This window comes from Eptatretus burgeri, chromosome 3, assembly GCF_056783735.1.
Source record: "Eptatretus burgeri isolate ZD-2024b chromosome 3, Ebu_testis_v1, whole genome shotgun sequence".
Lineage (NCBI taxonomy): Eukaryota > Metazoa > Chordata > Myxini > Myxiniformes > Myxinidae > Eptatretus > Eptatretus burgeri.
Genome location: NC_140963.1, coordinates 134,733,043 through 134,752,498, shown reverse-complemented (window position 1 = coordinate 134,752,498; position 19,456 = coordinate 134,733,043). Strand labels below are relative to the sequence as shown.

At 44.1% G+C, this 19,456-nt stretch overlaps 1 protein-coding gene across 2 annotated transcripts in view; it reads left to right on the top strand.

The window, feature by feature from the left end:
- Positions 1 to 5,885, top strand: part of LOC147031037 (uncharacterized) — a 43,986-nt gene extending 38,101 nt beyond the window's left edge. For both annotated transcript variants that reach the window (XM_085875709.1, XM_085875711.1), the window contains one exon: positions 4,990 to 5,885. In XM_085875709.1, coding sequence (XP_085731835.1) covers positions 4,990 to 5,159 — 170 coding nt within the window. In that variant the 3' untranslated portion in view covers positions 5,160 to 5,885. The remainder of the gene's footprint in view (positions 1 to 4,989) is intronic.
- Positions 5,886 to 19,456: the final 13,571 nt, after the last annotated feature.

Here is a 19,456-nt window from a genome sequence, read left to right as displayed (position 1 = left end):
CCACCCCAACCATTAAGCCAACACCAAGCATGTTGACAAGAGGGAAAACATGAATCTACCCTTGTGAAGACCAACAGTGTTGTTTTTACTCTCTCACTCTCTACAAGATTGAGGTTGATGGAAGAGTAAAGTAGCGGAGGGTATGACATGACAGTGGGGCCAATGGGGAAACTCTTGGACACAACATGCAAGGGAATTGTCAAACAGAAAAAGAGCTAAGAGCTTGAGAGAGGATGGGAGGAAACACTAACGTGCAAGTAAGAGTTGGGTTAGGAAGAGTTAATGGGGGTAATAAAGATTATAGATCAGGATTTGGGAAGACATATGGCTGTGCACCACCTCCCTGAAGCCCTGAAGTGAAGGTTGGGATTGAACCACTTTTGGAATGCCATTCCATTAATAGGAGAAAAGGGCAAGAAAAGACTTGAGGTGTGCAGGAAACCTGAACTTTATACGTTTAAGCAGGGGTTCACTGGAGAAACGTATGCATCCTGGAGGAGATGGGTATGGTCAGAAGGCTCAGGGAGCAGATGGTGCTAGACCAGAGGAGTGGTGGTAATAAGCAGACTACCGACCTGCATGCAACATGACAGCACCATTCCTTGTTCTTCGGTCTCATCATGGGAAATTCCATGTGTTCATTGATGACAAATTGTGGAATCAAGATAAATTTCATTGGTGACACATTAGGAAGTGGAATGATGGACAGCATAAATTTCTAGCCTAGGGATGTTCGTAGTATTGTCAAGTCTCCACTATCTTTTTAATTTGATGAGCATCAGTCGTATTAAGCAGGACGATTCCTTTTGAGGTTAGGTCAGGTCAGATCTGTGACTCGCTACACGTACCATGTAAACCTGTACGACCTGTTCCATGGTCAGGTTGTCAGCAATGAATCCGATTTCCCCCACCAGGTTTCCTCATGAGGAGGGTGCATGGATATGGACACCCAACTCCAACAAAACAAAACCTGTTAGAGGGCAGAGGAGCTCCTCCTGGGCCAACAGACATTCATACCTGGCATGCCCAACTATGTCCACGGGCGTCCTGCAGTTGGGTTAGCCATTTCTAGGACAATGGTGGCAGGATTTGCACTCCGGCCAATGTAAAATTCTAAATTCCACAAAATACACCAACACGAACTGAACCAAGAAGAATCCGCTCTGTGGGGGTACCTCCTTTGCAGCTGCCCTCCACAGGGCAGCTCACTTGATGATGGCACTGGAGCAAAGCCATCACGATGGCAGTCTCTGATGATAGGATGGAAACCATGGGACAAACCTGCTGGGTCTGGTTGTGGTGGTGTGTGTCAGGGTGATGCCGAGGTGTCATCCACGAGACAGCAGTCTCCTCGGGTTAACCTTAGGTGGTCCCCTTGGGTGGGTGCCTGGAAGTCTTCACTCCAAGAGAGAGAGTGATCACCTGTCTCTGCTTTCATCTGAGCTCCAACATTTGGACATCTGTATTGCAGCTCTTTCTGAGGTACGGAGACCAGATAGTGGTGAGATCATGGTCGTGGCATACACCTACTACTGGTGTTTTCACTCTGATGGTTACCATTCCCAGGGAGTTGCTGTAACTGTGTCCAACAAGCTGACTCCTATGGTGGTTGAGGTAAAACTGGTCAATGTACGTATTATGAGAGGAATCGTAACTCCTTGGGTGTCATTTCCTTTGTCTCTGCATTTGTTCCGAATGAGGCAAGTGGTCTCACTGAGAAGGTGACATTCTATGCCACACTTAATCGGTGTCCTAAGCAAGATACTCTTCTCATCTTGGTGATTTCAATGCATCAACCTGCACTGATAGGAATGACTATCAAACATGTGTTGGTTCCCATGGGTCTGGAACTGGGAACCAGGATAGCACAAAAGTCCTTGACTTCACGAGATGTCGTGGACTTCGGGGGGGGGGGGCTGGTTCATGTTTTCAGTACCCACGGCTGCATCGCTTGACTTGGTACTCCAATGCTGATGGTGTGGCAAAGGAGATTGATCATGTTCATGTTGATGGTCACTGAGGTTGCTTTGGAACTGCAGGGTCTTCTGGACTGCTCTGTTCCTCAATACCAATAATAGGCTTGTTGTAGAAACTCTGAAGCTGCGGTTCAAATCCAAGAGAATGGTAACATCCCAGCCGAGGCTTGATGTTTGCAAGCTAAAGGATGAAAGGGTAGCTGAGGAGTTTGCAAACAGGTTGAGTGGGGACCTGGTGGGTCTGGATGTTTCTGGAGTTCCTGAAAAGTTGTGGAGTGCTTTCAAGATGACCATCCTTGATGTTGCTGGTATGTGTCTTGGAACCCACCATCATGCACAGACGAACTTTGCCTCCCTTGGGACACTGGATATCATCGACCAGTGTTGTGAGGCCAGTCTTGATGGCAGAGCTGAGCTGTGAGGGAGCCAAGGCATAATAGTATACATTCACAGAGAGCAGACAAGGAGACCTATGTGTGAGGAATCTGTGAAAAGGTAGAGCATCACCGGTGGTCAGGTGATTCTCATGCTGCTTTCAGTGGAATCAGTGCATTGCTTTCCTCCAAGCCTGTCCCTCAGTATCCTGCAGTTAGAGCGGAGGGTGGTGACCTCTTGACAGATAAGTCGGATGTGAAGGACTGCTGGGCTGGTTACGTTGAGGGCCTTCACCAGGCTGATCCACCGGCTGTTAATTTGGATGTCAGGGTTGTTATAATCCCCAATACTGACCTTGCAATCAACTTTTAGCTGCCTTCCTTTGTAGAAACACAGGCTGTGGTGAACCCATTTGAAGGGGGAAAAGGTCCTGAGGTCTGTGGCATCCATGCTGTGCTTCTCAAGGTGGGTGGAAGTGCTGCACTCATCTTGTAGCATGCGGTTATGTGCTCTGTTTGGAGCACAGGCATCATCTCAACTGACTGGAAGAGGGGCATTGTTGTTCCTCTCTGGAAAGGGAAGAGTGATCACCAGGACTGAAACAACTACCAAGGGGGTTACGCTGCTCTCACTGCCAGGAAAGGTGTTTGCTCGGATAATTCCTGATCATGTTTGCCACCATCTGCATGAGCACCAGTGCCCAGAGCAGTCTGGCTTTACACCAAAGAGGTCAAAGATTGGCCTTATCCTTGCTCTTCGGGTCCTCACCAAACGCAGGCGAGAGTTTCAGCAAGGGCTGCTTGCAGTCTTTGTTGATCTCCGTAAAGCATTCAATTCGGTGAATCGGGATGCCCTCTGGAGCATCCTCAGTCTTCGTGGGATGCCACCAAAACGAATCAATCTGATTTCTGAACAATACTCTGGTAATGAGAGTACAGTGTGGTTTGGTGATTCCATCTCTGACTTATTTCCAGTTGCCATTGGCATCTTTCAGTGGGGGTATACTGGCCCCCATAATTTTCGCCGCTTTTATGGAAGGGATTCTGGGGAGGATGTTGGAAAGATCTAGCTGCATTATATCTTTTGGAAATGTCAGAATCCTTGTTGTTGATTTCACAGATGATGCAGTCATCTTTGTGAAGACTGGACATCGTTACAAAGGCATTCGAGGCGCTGAATGAGGAGTCGGAGCCACTGTCATTCTGGGTCTCCTGAGTCGAAACTAATATCCAGGCTTTCAATGACATCTTGGATGTTGCTATCCTGTCTGTACCTGTCTGTGGTGAGCATGTTGAGGTCACAGAGAGATTCACTTACTTTAGCAGTGATACTCATGTCTTCCGGATGTTGTGAGCTGGAAGTCAACAGACGTCTGGGTCAGGCCTGGGGAGTCGTGGATTTGCTGGACCATGGGGTGTGGTGCCATCTGTACCTATGCAGTAGGACAAAAGTCTGAGTCTTTAAGTCCTTAGTGCTTCTGGTCTTACTCTACGGATGTGAGACTTGGACTCTGACCAAGGATCTGTAATAAAGATCTGAGACGGAGACTTAACACCTTTGGTATCAAGTTGCTTCAGAGAATCCTAGGTTATCGCTAGTCAGACTTTGTGTCGAAAGAGCATTTGCCAAGAGAGACCCAGATGAGATTTGTTACCTTTATGGTCCGTGAGCATCAGTTGCGGCTGTATGGACATGTGGCTCATTTTCCTGACACCGTTCCTGCTTACCAGATTCTCTCAGTGAGGGAGCCTCGTGAGTGGAGGAAGCCAATGGGCTGAGCATGCGCCTCATGTTTGCAGCAGCTTGAGCGATATGAAGATTGAGCGCTATCAAGGAGATGGGGATGGGCTGGTTATATGCCTGGGAGATGGCCAGATGGAGGCCACTTGAGTACTGGCAGAAAGTGGATGTAGTGACGTGCTGCTCTGGCGCATGCTCCCATACCTGACCTGACACAGATTGTTGTGTTTTTTTTTCCCCAATTACAAAATGACACAAAGCTCACGGAGGGGTGATTATTTGGAGACTTGTACATATATGAGAAGACAATGTATTTTATATTAATTACACAGGAATTAGTTAATAGTGGATAAACCAACACAATATCCTGAATTAAAAATGGGCAAATGCTGATTAGGAAATAATAGCACCTTCGGGAAGATTTCCAACCACAAAAGTTAGATTTAATTGGTCAATCACACAACATATTGTGGAAATCAAATGTACTTGTCATCAAAATGGGTATTTTGTCATCTTTCTGATTGGGAAGGTGATGCTACAGCACATTTGTCACAAAACTATAATTTGGCCTGAAAGTTACACAGCAGTGATTCCGAGATAGAAAAGCCCTTTGAATGGTCGGTCTCACTTCACTACCATTAAATTGTTTCCACTAATTTTTTACATTTTTTTTGAAAGAACATTCTGAATAAAAGGGTTCACTTAATTTGTGTCACTAAATGACTTTTAAATGTCAAGTCAAAGACCTCGTGGTCATCCATGGTGGTCGTCACCATTTTGGCCTCATAAGATATCTCAACTCTCCATCAACAAAGGAACTGATGATTGATTTATTCTCACCTTAAGTCTTTCCTTTAAATTCGGTGTCAAGAATGACTGTATTTTACTTCATTTGCAGAAAATGTTTCTCCCCAAGGAACTGCTAGAAAAAGAGGGGAAAAAAGGAACAACAAGGAAAAGGAGTGCGTGTACCACAATGCCAGTCCTCCTGGAGCTACTGAAAGAAAACCTGGCACAGAGTACCCTGAAAATCCTGATTACGATGAACCATGGTCTGAAGGGTTTTAGAAAAGAATTACCTAAAGAACGTAAAATATGCAAATATGAAGTCATTGTTGGTTCAGTCACGATGGATATTGCAACAAACTTCATGTCAAAGTATGTGTGAAGCTTGTGTGAATCATAACCTGTTCATTTTCCAAGAGTATTTCCAGGTTGTTGGGAAAGTGCAGAAATGAATAATCTCTTAAGGATCTCAAACAAAAGGATCCTTACCATATCCTTTGTGAAGTTGTTCACAATTGCATTTCTATCACAACACGTTCTCGTTTCTGCCAACAAGGATAGAAGTGCACCTCAAATCCACAAGATCTTTTGACAAGTTGAGGTTCAGCCGACAATCTGGGATTAGCGTAGCTGCTCCAATCATGATGGTTCCTGATCCTTATAGTCCTTTCACGCTCTGCTCACACCAGTTCCTCCAACAATTTCATCTGAGTGCTGATATTTAATCAAGCCAAGATGAATGGTTAATGCTAACTTACTAACCTTCTTGTGGAAGCCTGAGTGTTGTTTTTTTTTTTTTGCAAGCAATGGAATAGCGGTAACTTTTCTACAGACCTTTCGTGTGGGAAGGAATACGTGGTTGAAACATATTTGTAGTATATGTTATCCTTACCATAAAGTTATATGATCAGGTTAAATCAGACAAGGTATTAGCAAACTTGCATTGTAAGGATTGCTGTGTCGAATGTTGAAATATTAATAAAGGAAACGGTGTGATGTTCCAACTGATGGATGATCTCTGACTCAATATTTTAGATGGATGATCTGAGATAGTGGCTCAATGTTACAAGTAGTTATTGTTTGAGATTGTATTTCCAGCTTAATGTCTATCACCACCATCTCATACTTGGTGTTGGCTTAATGGTTATGGTGATGGGCTTGGGATTCTAGGATCCTGAGTTCAAATCCCACTTGGTTGTTGAATTCATACCAGGTGGGGTTAAGTCTGCTTGTCATCCTTCTGAAATTGGCAAAAAGAGTACCAGCTTTCTGGTATCCTGTGTTGGAGTGGAAACCCGCCCAGGATTGTGCCCAATAGCCAAGGAGACTGCTTAGGCAGCACCAACGCTCTGCACAGAGTATGGTCCCGATGGATTAATGGACCTCCATCTCAGATCATCCATCTAAAACCATGACTTTTCTGACCCCTGTTAAACCACCCTCCCTCCACAAAACTTCCAGTTTTTATGTCCCGAGAGTTTCCTTTCTTTATCCATCTTGTCCACCCCATGCATCCTTTCCTACCCCAGATTCCACCCCACAACCATTGTTTGTCCAAATCTCCCTCAATTTTATTCCTTGACCCTGCTGTTGCTGGTGCATCCTGATCTGTTCAGCTATTCCACCAACCTTGACTGTATACAATATACACACACACTAGCAAATACAACCCCATCACGTTGCAGATGGGGGTGTGAAGGGAAGGGGGTGGGGAAAGAGGGGAGGTGAGGAGTGTGTGAAGAAGGGGAAGCTAGGAAGGGTGGTGGAGGTCGGGAGAGCGACTCCTCATGAAACGTTGCTATACACTGCAGGAGGGAGGGGTGTGTGTGTGTGAGAGAGAGAGAGAGAGAGAGAGAGAGAGAGAGAGAGAGAGAGAGAGAGAGAGAGAGAGAGACAGAGAGAGAGAGAGACAGAGAGAGAGAGAGAGAGAGAGAGAGACAGAGAGAGAGAGAGAGAAACAGAAACAGAAACAGAGGTGTGGGAGGAAAAGGCTGCATTTTATTCGGAGGGGGGGGGCATGGAGTGGACAGACAGAGAGACTGAGTGGGGGGGGGGGCAGGAGGAAAAGAAAAAAGAGATTAGGTGAATGGTGGAGGTTGTGCTAGCAAAGCCAGTGATATGTTGTGCTTAATGACTGAACACAAATTAACTCATGTCAGAACAGCTGTATACACAACGACACAACAGAGTTTGTGAAGTTAACCACTGGCATGTCAGCAAAAACTTTGATATCCCAATTCCAGAAAATTTGTGGGAACATTCACCAAAAGCATGGACTAAAAACATGGAAGTACTGCTAACGTACGACCTAATGATCCCATCGAGCATGAACATGAAAAACAAAGCATGGCAACCAGATATCATACTTAGGTACAAAAAGAGAGAATAAGGCATTGCTAAGAGAGGTGTTAATACCAGTGATTTTGGACTAAACAATGCAGAAATGAAGAAAATAACCAAATACCAAGACCTCAAGAATGAATTGAAAAGATCCTGGAAGCTGAAGAATGCCAAAGATGTACCAGTGATAGTTGGAGCGATGGAAATGATGACACAGAGCCTCACAGAGATATTAAAAACCATCCCTGGGAATATTATTACAAACAAACTACAGTTCGAAGCTGTTCGGGGCTCAGTGATGATGGCGAAGAGAGCCCTCGGCACAAAACTTTGAGAACAGAAAACTTCACAGCTTGGTCCATGAATCGTGACCCCTTACTGAAATTAAGGTGGCTACTTTAAGTCCGCCCTGCAAGGACTCCATTGCACATTCTGAAACCAGCATATGAAGATACCAGTCAATGACACACACACACACACACACACACACACACACACACACACACACACACACACACACACACACACACACACACACACACACACACACACGCTCTCATAGGGAGGTGGATACTTTGAGACATGGTAGGTCTATGTTTCACCTCCTGAAACCCACCCACATGCAACTTGCACGTACACACATACGCGCGCACGCGCGCACACACACACACACACACACACACACACACACACACACACACACACACACACACACACACACACACACACAAACACTCATCCGGAGGAGGACACTTTGAGACCTGGGAGGGCTCCGTTCCACTTTCTGGAACCCACATATGGAGATAACAACCAACAACAATAACACACACAAACAAACACACACTCATACAGAGGTGGATGCGTTGAGACCCGGGAACCAATAACACACACACACCGGTGCCAAATGCCATTGTGATAATACAGTTTATATTCACACACACGTGCAAATGTACACACTCATCAAGTGAATAAAAACGACAAACACGAAGATTTACCTTGAAAAGCATTTTTTGAAAGAAGATTTAAAGTGGGAAATCAGCGAAATTCAATTCAAAAATGTATCGAGCCACAGAACACAAAATGTCGATCGATACTCTATGCCTTCACAGCGAGAACAAACATGGCGAACAACCAGTCGGATGGACCTTATTGTTACTTTAATATGTCTCGATGTCGAAGTGAGAGGTTGATTACAAAAGGAGATCGCACAAAAAGGTTAAACAAAGTGATGTCCTGTAAAAATAAAATTTCACATTTTCAGTGAATGAGACGCCTCCCAGGGCACGGAACTGCAGGACCCAACAAAGGCGGAAACGAACAATGTGAGATTTAAATCAATGTGAGATTGAAAGCACAGTTACTTTTTCCTGATATGGACAACCAAGCAGCTCGGAGAGTGCTCGCCAAGTGGCTTAAGCACTCAAGCAAGCCCTCCAACGAAACGGTTGATTAAACGGCTCCCATGGCATGCAATTGGCAATCACCGAACCGTCATATTGAGCATACACCTCCGGGACACGCCAGAAATGTCATATTTCCAAATTGGACGAATGAACACTTTTCTAGGAGTCGGAACTGCTTGTAAGTTCGATTCTGGAGCTTAAATTTTGGAATTCTTCTTAGTTTAAGAGATACTCGTGGCGACCACGTGTGCAGAAATAAAATAAAACAACGAAGGCCGACATCTCCGGGCGCTTATAAGCACTGCAATGTACCCAGCGATTCATAGCTACGATAAGCAGGCATTCAATAATAGGAGTGAGGAAAGTAGAAAAAACAACTACTTTATCATTGAGAAATCGTTGCGGCCTGTCCTAAGTCAAGGCATGGTTGAGACAGGCCAAAAAACATGGTGGCTTCAAAATTCTGCGAGGTTACCCAGGAAACGTCTAAAGACCCAGAAAGCGAGGTGGCCGAGGATCATGTGATGAAGAGTATAATTAAAGAATTCAATTAAATATCTTCAAAAGGGGTGTTTCAATTAACCCAGCACCCAATTTTCACTGTTGCACTTCCTTGAAGTTTTCTTCGTATGCATGCAAAGTTTCAGGCTGCAAGGTTTCATTGGTTTTGGAGTTATGGAGGAGGCACACACACACACACACACACACACACACACACACACACACACACACACACACACACACACACACACACACACACACACACACACACACTACCTTTTGTTCGTGTCGATATATGTGATGCACATACTACAATGAGTAGTAGTGTGCATGTGCATGATTTGACAGTGCATGATTAAACATTAGAATGAATAAGAAATTGATTCAGATAGATAAAAATAGATTCATTATGAACAGACAGCACTAAACAACATTTTGGTGTTGAAATCAAAATGAGGAAATGAAATGAGTGGCATGGTTTAAAATGTTGTTGCAGCTCTGTCGGCCAAGGTTAATCCCCCAGACCCAATTTGTGGTGACGGACTGTTAACACCGCCAGCCCCAGATGGTCGAACTTCTCCCTTGGAGGCCGACAGCCGAGACTCTTGGAGATTAACGCGCATGCGCGGGAAAACAGTTAAGCGCTGTACCAGGACATCACAAGGGGGTTTATACTCGAACCTCACAACAAATACATGGATACAGCTTCTTAAAATGAACACATTCAATGAAAATAGGAAAAATATTTACAAAGGACAAAAATAATTAATCAATGTAATAATTATAAACACGTGAGGTTAATTAAACTCCAAGTCGAGGAGCCTCTACACACAGACTTAAATACAGCCAAAGGGAAACAAAGTTAAAGACAACCCCTACTTTACTCTGGTACTTAGCTTGGCCCAGAGATGGCCTTTGTGGAACTTGGAATTGAGGCGCTTCTATTTGCATGGGTAGACGCGCTCAAAATGGCGCCAAACCGCTATCCCGCAGCGGGAAAAAACATACGTCAGGCAATTCATGAGCGGTATTCAACACCAAGGCTCAAAGACCCAGTGCAGCTCTTTCATGCATCGATCGTCCTCACCGACCTTATATTTGACATACACGAGGTTCGGGGTCCGTTCTTCATGACTCAACCAAGAGCCAAATGCCAGCAGCTTCCTTCACCATGCGAGTCAATTCGCCTCAGCATGAATATGAGAATTGCGCCATCTTCCTCATGCGTCGAAGGAACGCCAGCTGTAAAGTCCTGTTCTTACAGGCCATCTCCTAGCTACGTTCTCTCTCGACCATGTGCGTCCCTTCCTCCACACTCGTGCGTTCCTCCTCAAACTGACGTTGTGTGTGCGCTTTCTGTCCTATTTGATCTGCTGCCTTCCACGCCATGTGTCTCATGTCACACCCCATCAATCATCAGCCTCGGGGGTATGACTTCACCCGCCGTCACCCTTGGAGGCAGGACTTCTGCCTGCTCGGCATGTTTGCTTGTTTGTTATTGTGGTTTTGGTTATAAAAACATGGGGAAAAGTCACAGGGGGCAATTACATACTGGAGGAACTTATTCTTAATCCCTATCTAATTAACACCGCACCATCCCCCGTGTGGTGACTCGTAACACTTAAGCTCACAGTCTCGCTACTTAATTACATCGAGATGTATCTTACACGTCCACAGACCAAACAACTCCATCCAATCCTATCTTCCCTCTTAAATTCCTCCATCTACCCCCATAACTGTAACAATATTGTTATGTTTGTTGGGTAGATGGAAGAATTTCATGGGATAGGTAGGATTGTATAGGGTGGCATGGTCCGTGGACATGTATGAGACATCTCGATGTAAATTAAGTGTCGAGAAACTGTGAGATTAAGTGTTACGTGTCACCACACGGGGAGGTTGTGCTGTATTAAATTAGGTAGGGTCTAAGGCTAATTTCTCCCAGTATGTGATTGCCCCCTGTGACCATTTCGTATGTTTTTGCTTTTCAAGACCAGCGGTAAAATGGAATCACGTCCTTAGAACAACAACAACTGAGGTGGACATTTTTGAGCAGGCGAAACCCCCGCCTCCAGGAATGACAACGAGTGAGATCACGCCCTTTGGGTGGATGATGGATGGTTGTGGCATCAGAGAGAAGAGACGAGAATGGAGGCAGGATCAGCAGTCGGGACACAAACAGGAGCGTGAAAGGAGGTTCTGTGAGGGACACGATTGAGACAGAAGCTCTGGCTGGTCTCCCTCGACATGACGGAAAAGGCAGCGTGAATCCTTTTGTTCGTTGGTGTGAATTTGCATGAGTGATGGAGCAAGACGCTAGCCATTGACTTTTCGGCTGGGTCATGAGAGACCGTGCCTTGGAGCCTTATGTTGTGCCATCGGGGAGGAAGACGGTGCCATTTTGCAGAGGAGCGACGTCGACAAGTGCAATCGTGAAAAGAAACAGCATGGCAGTTTCTGAGCCCTGGCATTAAGTACCGCCACATGAATACCTCCCGCATACTTCCCTCGCAGAGAGCGGCTGGGTGCCATTTTGCGAGCTTCCCGCGCAGGATGATGCGGTTTCCATCTCCCAAGCTCACACAAGACCACTTCTGGACACGAAGCTAAGTGCCAGAAGAAAGGGAGGGATTTTTCTTTTGTTTTATCTTCCCCTCTTGTCCACTTTTGTAACTGTGTGTGCGAAGGCGCTTAAAATAGTAATTTAGGTTTTCCTCATGTTTCGTTATTTCCATGATAAATATTTGATTTTACGTTCATTAAACCCCTATTTATTAAGATTGCTTGTGTCTCTCTATTCGTTGTAGGTTCCAGTATAAACCCTTGTCCTCCGTAATGGTGAGCGCATCTGTTGCATGCCCTTACCACCCTCCCATCCCGCGTGCACCTTAATCTCCAAGGATCATGTGTTCGCCTCCAAGGTAGAACCATTCGGCTATCCGTCCAGGTCGGTCTCAAACCCCCCAGACACGACAATATCCATAACCAATCTTTAGACGCTCACAAAATTTTAGACACCGATTAATTGAGGGTGCGGATTGCAGTTGGATAAAAGCTGTTGTGCAAGCGATTACAGTTGGTCCTGATGCCACGATAATGTTTACTCAAACAGAGAAGTTCAAAAATGTTGTGTTCTGGGTGGAACTCATCTCAGATGATAGCTTTCGCTGTTTTCGCTACACAACTGGATTCCATGCTCTCGATGGAAGGCTGTTCGCACCCAATAATTTTTCAAGCAGTCTTTACTATCCTGTTGAGTTGGGATCGGTCATCCTAAGTTGAGCTGTCATCCCAGCCAGTGAAAGGCAGTGTCAGGACACTCTCTATCACTCCCCGATTGAACTTCCTCAACACAGGATGGCCGATACCAAAACTTTCTCACCTTCTCGGAAAGAACAACCGTTGCTGAGCCTTTTTCACACAGTGATTGGTATTTATTTCCCACTTGTAGCCTGGTGTTGGCTTAGCGGTTAGGGTGGTGGCTTGGGATCCTAGGGTCCTGAGTTTGAGCCCCGTTTGGCTGCTGAATTAATACCAGGTGGGGTTGACTCAGCCTGTCATCCTTCTGAGGTCGGCAAAATGGGCACCAGTGTTCTGTTAATGGGAATGGCTTCAACGGCGGAGCCATGCCCCCAACCAATGATGCAACCAGCAGCCAAAAAGGATGCACACAAAGGGAATCTCCAACTTAAGATTATAGGAAATATTTATCCCTAAAAATTTAAAAGAAGTGACAATCTCAACTTCAGCATCATGAAAAACCAAGGGATGAATGGGAGTTTTTTTTCCTTTCCAGAAGTCAACAATAATTTGCTTTGTCTTCACGATGTTGAGTTTGAGATTGTTTAAAGAACACCATTCCACAAGTTTTTCGACTTGGTTACGGTAATTACTTTCATCACTTTTGAGAATCAGTCCAGCTACGGTCGTGTCGTCTGCAAATTTCACCACCAGTGAGTGATCAGATGACTCGACACAATCATGAGTGAACAATGAATGTAACATCAGGGATGAAACACAGCCCTGAGGTGCTCCGGTGTCCAGAGTGATCGCAAGAGGAATTTTCAAACCAATTTTGACCACCTTTGGTCTGTCTAAAAGACAAGTTCGAATTGCGAACATACCTCGTGGGAGTTCATTCGTACAGCTCTCAGGTGAGCGATAGCATGAACGACAGGTAGTTTTGAAATTTGGTAAGATTTTCATCGCATCAGAAAAAGAAACCAGAACAGCTCACAAGAGTGAGGCTTCATATCAAGCATAGTGAGGCTTCAAGCTTCATATCATCATTCGCGACTTAATTTTGCATTGGGCGTCTCCCAGCGCGTTTAAATTTTTTTTCAATAATTTTAAGAAAATTGACCGAAAGGGCCATTTCTCGGCCCAATGGACTGGAATCGCACTTTGGACTCAGATAGTGCCTTGGGAATGGTCTCTAGAACATACCTGTCAAGTTTGGTTCGGTTCCATCCGCTAATAACCGAGGAATTACAATTTTAAGAAAATGGGCCAAAATGGGCCGCTCCTCGGCCCAGAGGGCCGCAATCGCACGTTGGGCTCAGTTAGTGCATGCGCATGTGTGTCTAGTATATGGCTGTCAATTTTCTTCGAATTTTGTTCATGAATAATGTAGAAATAGACGTTAAAATGAACTGTACACGAGAAAAGAGAGAACGCGAGCGGCGCTTCGACCCCACGGAGTAAAAAAAAAAAATTCCAAAATTCAGTTTCAAATCGAATCCTCAAAGTGCATTAAGTTTAACATGAAGTTTTTGAGATGAAATCGTTTTAAAAACAGAACTAAAATCTCAGAAAAGTAACCGAGCAAAGGCAGGCATTCGTTTGTCCAGATCGTCTGGCACGTGATGGAGAACGAGTGAAACAGCATCATCAACTCACCGATTGCAGACATGGGGAAACTGATGGGTCAAGTGAAGCAGGAAGACTTCAGGTAGTGCAAAACGAGACACTCGAAACATTTCATAACGATGGATGTGAGTACGACTGCGGTCCATACGCAGATTTGTTGACAATATATTAGTGTATCTCTGCGCCAAATTTGGTACATTTATCACAAAATGCACAATTGTTGTGGATATTTCGGCCATGCAGCCCCACTATCATGGTCTGCAATCAAAGGAGTTGTATTTTAGCAAAAGCGAGATCTGCTATAATGATACATTGAAATGTAGATGAAGCAGAACGTTTTGTAGCCTCATGATCATGGATAATGGTGACGTTTGGCACCACCCTTGTGAATGGAAGCCAACAGCTGGTGAAGGATCTCCTAAATAAATAATTTCATCATCTATCACTCATCTATATACTGTATTATATATTATATTACTAAAACTCTCTTTTGTATGTAAATATGTATGTATGTTCCCGAAATACAGCCAAAACGGAACACGATAACTCAAAAATTTTCAATATTCTATTAATATTATATTAATAGATGATCAATATTATAAAAATGCGTCAAATCTGCCCCTAATATAATATATGCCCGTCAAAGTCATAACCAATATTGCAAGAAGCATGTTTTCACTCATCCAATTAGCGACGCACCGAGTGGTTCACTTTGAATTCGGAAGGGAAGATCAGGAATCGACAAAAGGAATCTTTTCACCCAAAAGAGAAGTCATGGATTGTGTGAACCAGTTCCCCAAGAAATGAAGGTGAAGTTGGAACAGTTCAAAAGGAAAGAGAGATGGCTATCTCTGACCAGGAATTGGTCTATCAGAGTTTTAACCCGTTGGAGACCCTTTATTGTGGTTATACACATTGGATATCTATTTTAACCCGACAATGTGATTGTTATCTCCAAGCAAATGCTACACTGAAACTGGTTTAGTCTTGCATGACATGTACAGTCGGCTTCTCGTTTAAATCTTTCTCATTGGCTTTTTTGCGACAACTTGCGGTCTTCGCTGATGGTCATGTCATTACGATTCCGTTGCTTATTTGTACTTCCCTTTGAGGTCATCTGTGAGTTCTCGTGCTTGTTAAATTGGAATGCTGGTTCGGAGAGTATATTGTGATGATTGTAGGACACAAGGCTTCTTTTACTCCGCGCGTGCGAAGCGAAAAGCGGACGTCAGCATTTGACTCACTTTGTCTATCCGTCTGTCTGTTTGTCGGTTGGCAAACTTCATTATATCATGATCGAGGAACAAGTTGATTTTGATTTAATGTTTTATTTTTAACACGAATCGGAATAGTGATCGGAACACGAACCTGCGGTTGAGCAGTACTTTTGCTCTGAATTTGGCAACTTGTGCGCAACGTCATCCTAATCATCGCGCATGCACGCAAAGGAGGAAGGTAATTTTTTTTTTTTTTTTTTTTACTCTGTCTGCCTGTCCACAGCAGTGAAACAAAGTTGAAAATCGTTACAAACAGGAAACTTACTCTTTTTAAGGATGTCATCAAGGACGCAAACAGCAGGCACGAATAAATAATGTAATGTGTTAAATAAGTTGATGTAAAAGACATCGCATCAACTGCGCTAAACTTCCGGAAAAAAAGATTGTTTTAATTTTTTTCCTACAGCTTTTAAAATATTTATTTTATTACCCTCGCCAAAGGAGAGGGTATTGCATTTGAATCCATTTACATTTCGTAAGTATATTGATGACTTCTGTCCTCTGTTTGTGTGTTTGTTTGTTTGTGTGTGTTTGTGTGTTTGTTTGTAGGCACGATAACTCGAGAACGGAAGAAGCAACCAATGTCAAATTACACCACGTGATTCAGGAGGGTGATGGCTAGCGCTGATTAGATTTTTGTCAAAATCGGTCAAAGGTCAAGGTCACAGTGAGGTCAAACATTCGATTTTTGATGATTTGGTACAGAATCATCGTAGAAACTTCTGGTTTGCGTCGCTACCTTCTCTAGAAACAGCTTTTATTAGACAAGGTCAGAGGTCAAGTTGACGATTTCGTAAGTACCAGTCTATCTCTGCGTGTTTGTTTGTCCGTCTTTGTGTCTGTCTGTTGGTTGTTTGTTTGTCCGCACAGAAGTTTGGTGTTTTTCTCCGCAAACCACGTGTCAGATTGAGATTAAATTTTCAGCATATGAGCGACAACTCATGTGGAATGTTTTATTGACAATTATGACGTCATAGGTCATGTGGTGTGGCAGCCATGTTGGTAAACGGAAAAACTTTGCACCAGCCAAACTTGGCCATCTCGCCCTCTGGAGTCTTAAGGCGTATCCGAGGTTACCTCACTGGGGTCGAAAGCAACGATAAAACAACGATTTCTTAACGATAAAGTTTTTCTTTTTTCATTTTCCTCACTCATATTATCGAATGCCTGTTCATCATAGTGACGCATCACTGCATACATCACTTTTTGTAAGTACTACAGTTTTTTAAATTTGGACCTTGGAACAATTTCATGCATTAGATGATACGATTTTCCACAATCTACTCTCATGGATTAATTAAAGTATATCGTTGAAATATTATTTTGCCTGTGAGGATTGGATATCGTCCGGACTAAATAAGTGACAAAATCTGGAGTGAGATCTGATAATTTAATGAAATAACGAGTCTTATATCTAAGCCTCTACTCCTATTTACATTGAGCAAGCGAGGCTTATGTGATGGTCCCTCCTCCAGAGATACAAAAGAAAATGTGAAATTTCCAAAGCTTTAAACTTATCTTTTTCTCCTGTTTGTAGAATTATATTGAGTGAACAAAAAATTTTGAAATTTGCCCATATTTATCAGCTTCATTGAGCTATATGATTTAATGCATTCACTGCGAACATTGTACCCTGCCCCCAAGGGGGACTGCTTATCCATATTGTCTACCAGATCTGTGTCTCTATTTTCAGAGGTTCCATGAGGTGCTTTAACAGGAATCTAAGCAAATCTGGTGAAAAATGGACGTTTTAAAATATAGTCATTTCATTTGCGCAGACCGCAAACCAATGCACCACGTGACGTGTGCACAGATGAGAAGGCAACGTGGCAGATTATGTGCAATGTTAATTTCACAGGCGATTAAACTTTGCGATGTCTCCAGGGTTGTTCTATGTTAAACAGCAACTCTTTGGTGGATAAAGTCATTATTTGAACAAATTCATTGAATTTCTTAACTGCTGCGGCTGCGGTGAAGACCGGCTTTAAATTGAAAGGGGTCTGAAATGTTATGCAGCCACAGCCTGACCAGCTGCTCCCTTTCAACCATTTAATTGGAGTGCTTGCTTGAGTGCTTAAGCCACTTGCCAAGTGCCCTGCAGTCGATAGCGGTACAATTTGTGTCCCAATCGGGACGTACCATCTGCAGTTACTACAAGGTCGAGGTACATGATTTGCAAAGGTTATGTGGTTTTTGTTTGTGAGTTTTAAAGAAAAATATATTCGATAACTCCCGATTTCCGTGTCGTTTACCATGTGAATGTGTTTTCTGAATTATAGAGCCAAATGTTTTTCCACCCGTCACATAACGATTGACAGCTGTTTGTAAAGATTAACGTTTATGCACATCTCCCTCAAACATCTATAATGCAACGTTATTTTTTTTTATAATTTGTTTCTTGAAATTCCCACAAAACAAGGGTGAAAGCAACTCAAGGCTTTTGGGTTGTATACAGTACGTACTGTAGTCGGTAATATCACACTGACTCCAATCTGCCGATTCCCCAAAAAGTACCGATATCGGCCAAGTACGTGTGTGTGTGTGTGTGTGTGTGTGTGTGTGTGTGTGTGTGTGTGTGTGTGTGTGTGTGTGTGTGTGTGTGTGTGTGTGTGTGTGTTGTTCATAAAGCATAATATTTTCTCTCTGCTAACTCCACTCAACACCCACCTCTCTCTCTCTCTCTCTCTCTCTCTCTCTGTCCCATCCTCGCTCTGCCACCGCCTAATACAGAGTAGCACCCCCCCTCCCCCCCCCACAAATCTCTCTCTTCCCTCTCTCTGGACATGTCCAGGCGGTGATTGTTTCCGGACAGTGTTTGTCTCTGGACGTATCTGGGTGGTGTTTATCTCCGGGTGGTGTTTGGCTCTGGACATGTCCGGACGGTGTTTGTGTCCAGATGAGAGCTTGTCTCCAGACGTGTCTGGGCAGTGTTTGTCTCCAGGTGGTGTTTGTCTCTCGGTGGTATTTATAGTGTGACTGGTAGAAAATGGATTTCAGACATTATTTTGTTTCCATCTTCACTGTTATTCCATACAGAAGCATTTTAATGAGACAATTTGAATTGTAATTAACACTCCACCGCACGTCTGCCTTCCCTTCCTCTCACCTTTCAATGCCTTCCCTTCCCCCACCACTCATCACTCTCCCTACATCCTCGCTCCGCTTCACTCCTCTTTTTTCTCCCCCCCCCCTTTATTACTCCCATCAGCGAAGTGATGGGTGGTACTTGCGAGTATACCCTCAGTGTACAAAACATTGAGAACACCTTTCTAATATTGAGTTGCACCCTGGTTTGCCCAAAGAACAGTCTCAATTCGTTGGAGAATGGACTCTTCAAGGTATCGAAAGCGTTCCACAGGGATGTTGGCCCATGTTGACTCCAATGCTTCCCACAATTGTGTCAAGTTGACTGGGAGTGGATCTCTACTCCGAATAGCTCGTTCCATCTCATCCCACAGATGCTCAATTGGATTGAGATCTGGTGACTGGGCAGGCCACTGCGGTAAGTTGAATTTGCCGTCATATTCATGGAATCATTCCTGGATAATCCCAGCCTTGTGGCACGGGGCATTATCCTGCTGAAGAAATCCATTCGCAGATGGATACACTACTGTCATGAAGGGATGCACCTGATTGGCAATGATGTTCAGATATCCTGTGGCATTCAAATGTTACTCCACTTTTATGAAGGGGCTCGATGTGTGCCATGAGAGCACCCCACACCCCACACCATCACACCACCACCACCACCAGCCTACAATGTTGACACACGGCATGATGGATGCATGTACTCGTATGGTTTTCTCCATACCCTTCTTGTCCTCCCATCAGCGTGAAACAGCTGGAACAGGGATTCATCAGACCAGGCAAAATATCCAATCCTTCATTGTCCAGTATTCTGCCATTGGCTGGATGTCCTTCGGGTGGTGGACCATTCTTGATACGCATGGGAAACTGCTGAGCGTGAACCCCCCCCCCTTCCCAGTGTTGCAGTTATTGACACACTCAAACCGGTGTGCCTGACACCTACTACCATACCCCATTCAAAGTCACTTAAATCTTTTGTCTTACCCATTCTTCCTCTGAATGGCAATCATCCACATTCCATGTCTCAATTCAATTGTGAACGGAGCTTCACCGTCCATGACCTAAGTGATCCATATGCGTAAAAGTAATTCATTTTGATTGT